The 1,461-nt window shown below is 52.2% G+C and overlaps 1 protein-coding gene across 1 annotated transcript in view; it reads left to right on the top strand.

Annotated features, from left to right (window-relative positions):
* The window catches only part of KRT80 (keratin 80), a 23,293-nt gene extending 22,629 nt beyond the window's left edge, over positions 1–664 (top strand). Inside the window, exons 8-9 of the mRNA XM_026660762.1 lie at positions 288–343; positions 432–664. Of these exons, the coding sequence (XP_026516547.1) occupies positions 288–343; positions 432–664 (289 nt within the window). The remainder of the gene's footprint in view (positions 1–287; positions 344–431) is intronic.
* The last annotated feature ends 797 nt before the right edge of the window (positions 665–1,461 follow it).

A 1,461-nucleotide genomic window follows, 5' to 3' on the forward strand; every position in this document is an offset into this window, starting at 1 on the left:
GATCTGGAAGGGGGTTCGAGGGGAGCTGGTAGATCTGGAAGGGGGTATGCAATACTCTCTTGTGTAGAGAGTCAAATTCTGTCTCCATCTCCACCCATGTAACCCCATTCAAGTGGGGACAGTACGCAGGATCAGGTCCTACATCCATTTCCACCTATCTAACCTCCCTGAGGTCATTCGGGTCACGGTGCCTGGGTATCACATTGTTTGGAGGGCAGCATTTTGCACAAGGGTCTGAAACCCGTCTGTGTTCCATAGCCTCTTAACGCCTGTCTTTACCTTCCCAGCATGGAGTCCCCGACGTGCCCTATCGTCAGCAGCATCCACTCCAGCCCTAGGCATTGTAAGCATCTATTACTATAGCTTGATGCAAGTGGCAGCTGTAGGAAAAATAAACACCAAGCCACTCCTCTCCTCTCCTTTCCCTGCAGTTTCTTCCATCTCCAGCTTCTCGGGGTCTTCCCAGCTGGCTTCTCGAGCGAGGGGCAATTCTACTGATGGAGTGACCCGAAATGGAGCGGTGGCAGAGGCCGTCCTCGCCAGGAGCCAGAGCGGCGGCTCAGCAAGTCGGGATGCAGACGAACGGCCCAGCGGGGCACGTCCGAAGCATCGCTTGCTGTCCGACGAAGAACACTGCCGTGAGGAGTCGATCCCTGCGGAATAGATGCCAGACGCATTGCCAACTGCACCTGAACGAGACCAGAATGCCTTCTCCTGAAGCCCGATTCTTGCCAACGTCTGCGGGGCCAAGAATGGGAATCAACCGCAAACCAGCTCTTCCCAGTGTTTCCTTGACGCCTTCCCAACTCCATCACTGGTTAGAAGCGGGACCCCCATCCTGGCAGAACTTTCTTTGAACGTGCCCAATTCTCACACCAGCCCCAGCAAACTTGTCCTGATCCTACCTCCCTGAGGTGGGGCTCCTAAGGCTTAATTCATTGATGTCCTTTGAGATCTTCAAAGTGAAAGCTCTGCAGAAGGAGGAAGTGTTATTACTTAGGCTCCAACGATGGTAAACTGAAGGATAGCAGCAACATAGCGGAAGGTAGTATGGGAGAGCCTGGTGGGTGGAGCACTGGACTCAGGAAACCTGGGTTCTATTCCTGACTCTGCTGGGCGAGCCATGTCTCTCCATATGCCTCAGTTTCCCCCTCTGTGAAATGAGGATAATGCTATTGACCTCCTTTGCAGAGCGGTTTGAGATCTCAGTGCTAGATAAGAGCTAAGTAATATGAGTTATTTTACCAGTATTACCAAAAAGATTTCTCGCGTTCCTTCTTACTTTCGTTCTTTGGTTTGTGCGGATTTGCGTTAGGGTCTCTGTCCCCAGCTGATGATGTGGTGCGTGCGAACGTTCTCAGCCACATGAGTTGGCAGAGGCTGTGTTTGGTGATGTTTCACCACTGGCGCTCTGGCTACTTAGGGGACATTTTTGTGTAGACCCAGAATCCTCAGTCAAAG

The sequence above is a fragment of the Terrapene carolina genome, unplaced genomic scaffold (genome assembly GCF_002925995.2).
Source record: "Terrapene carolina triunguis isolate 2854851 unplaced genomic scaffold, T_m_triunguis-2.0 Scaffold836, whole genome shotgun sequence".
NCBI classification, from domain to species: domain Eukaryota; kingdom Metazoa; phylum Chordata; order Testudines; family Emydidae; genus Terrapene; species Terrapene triunguis.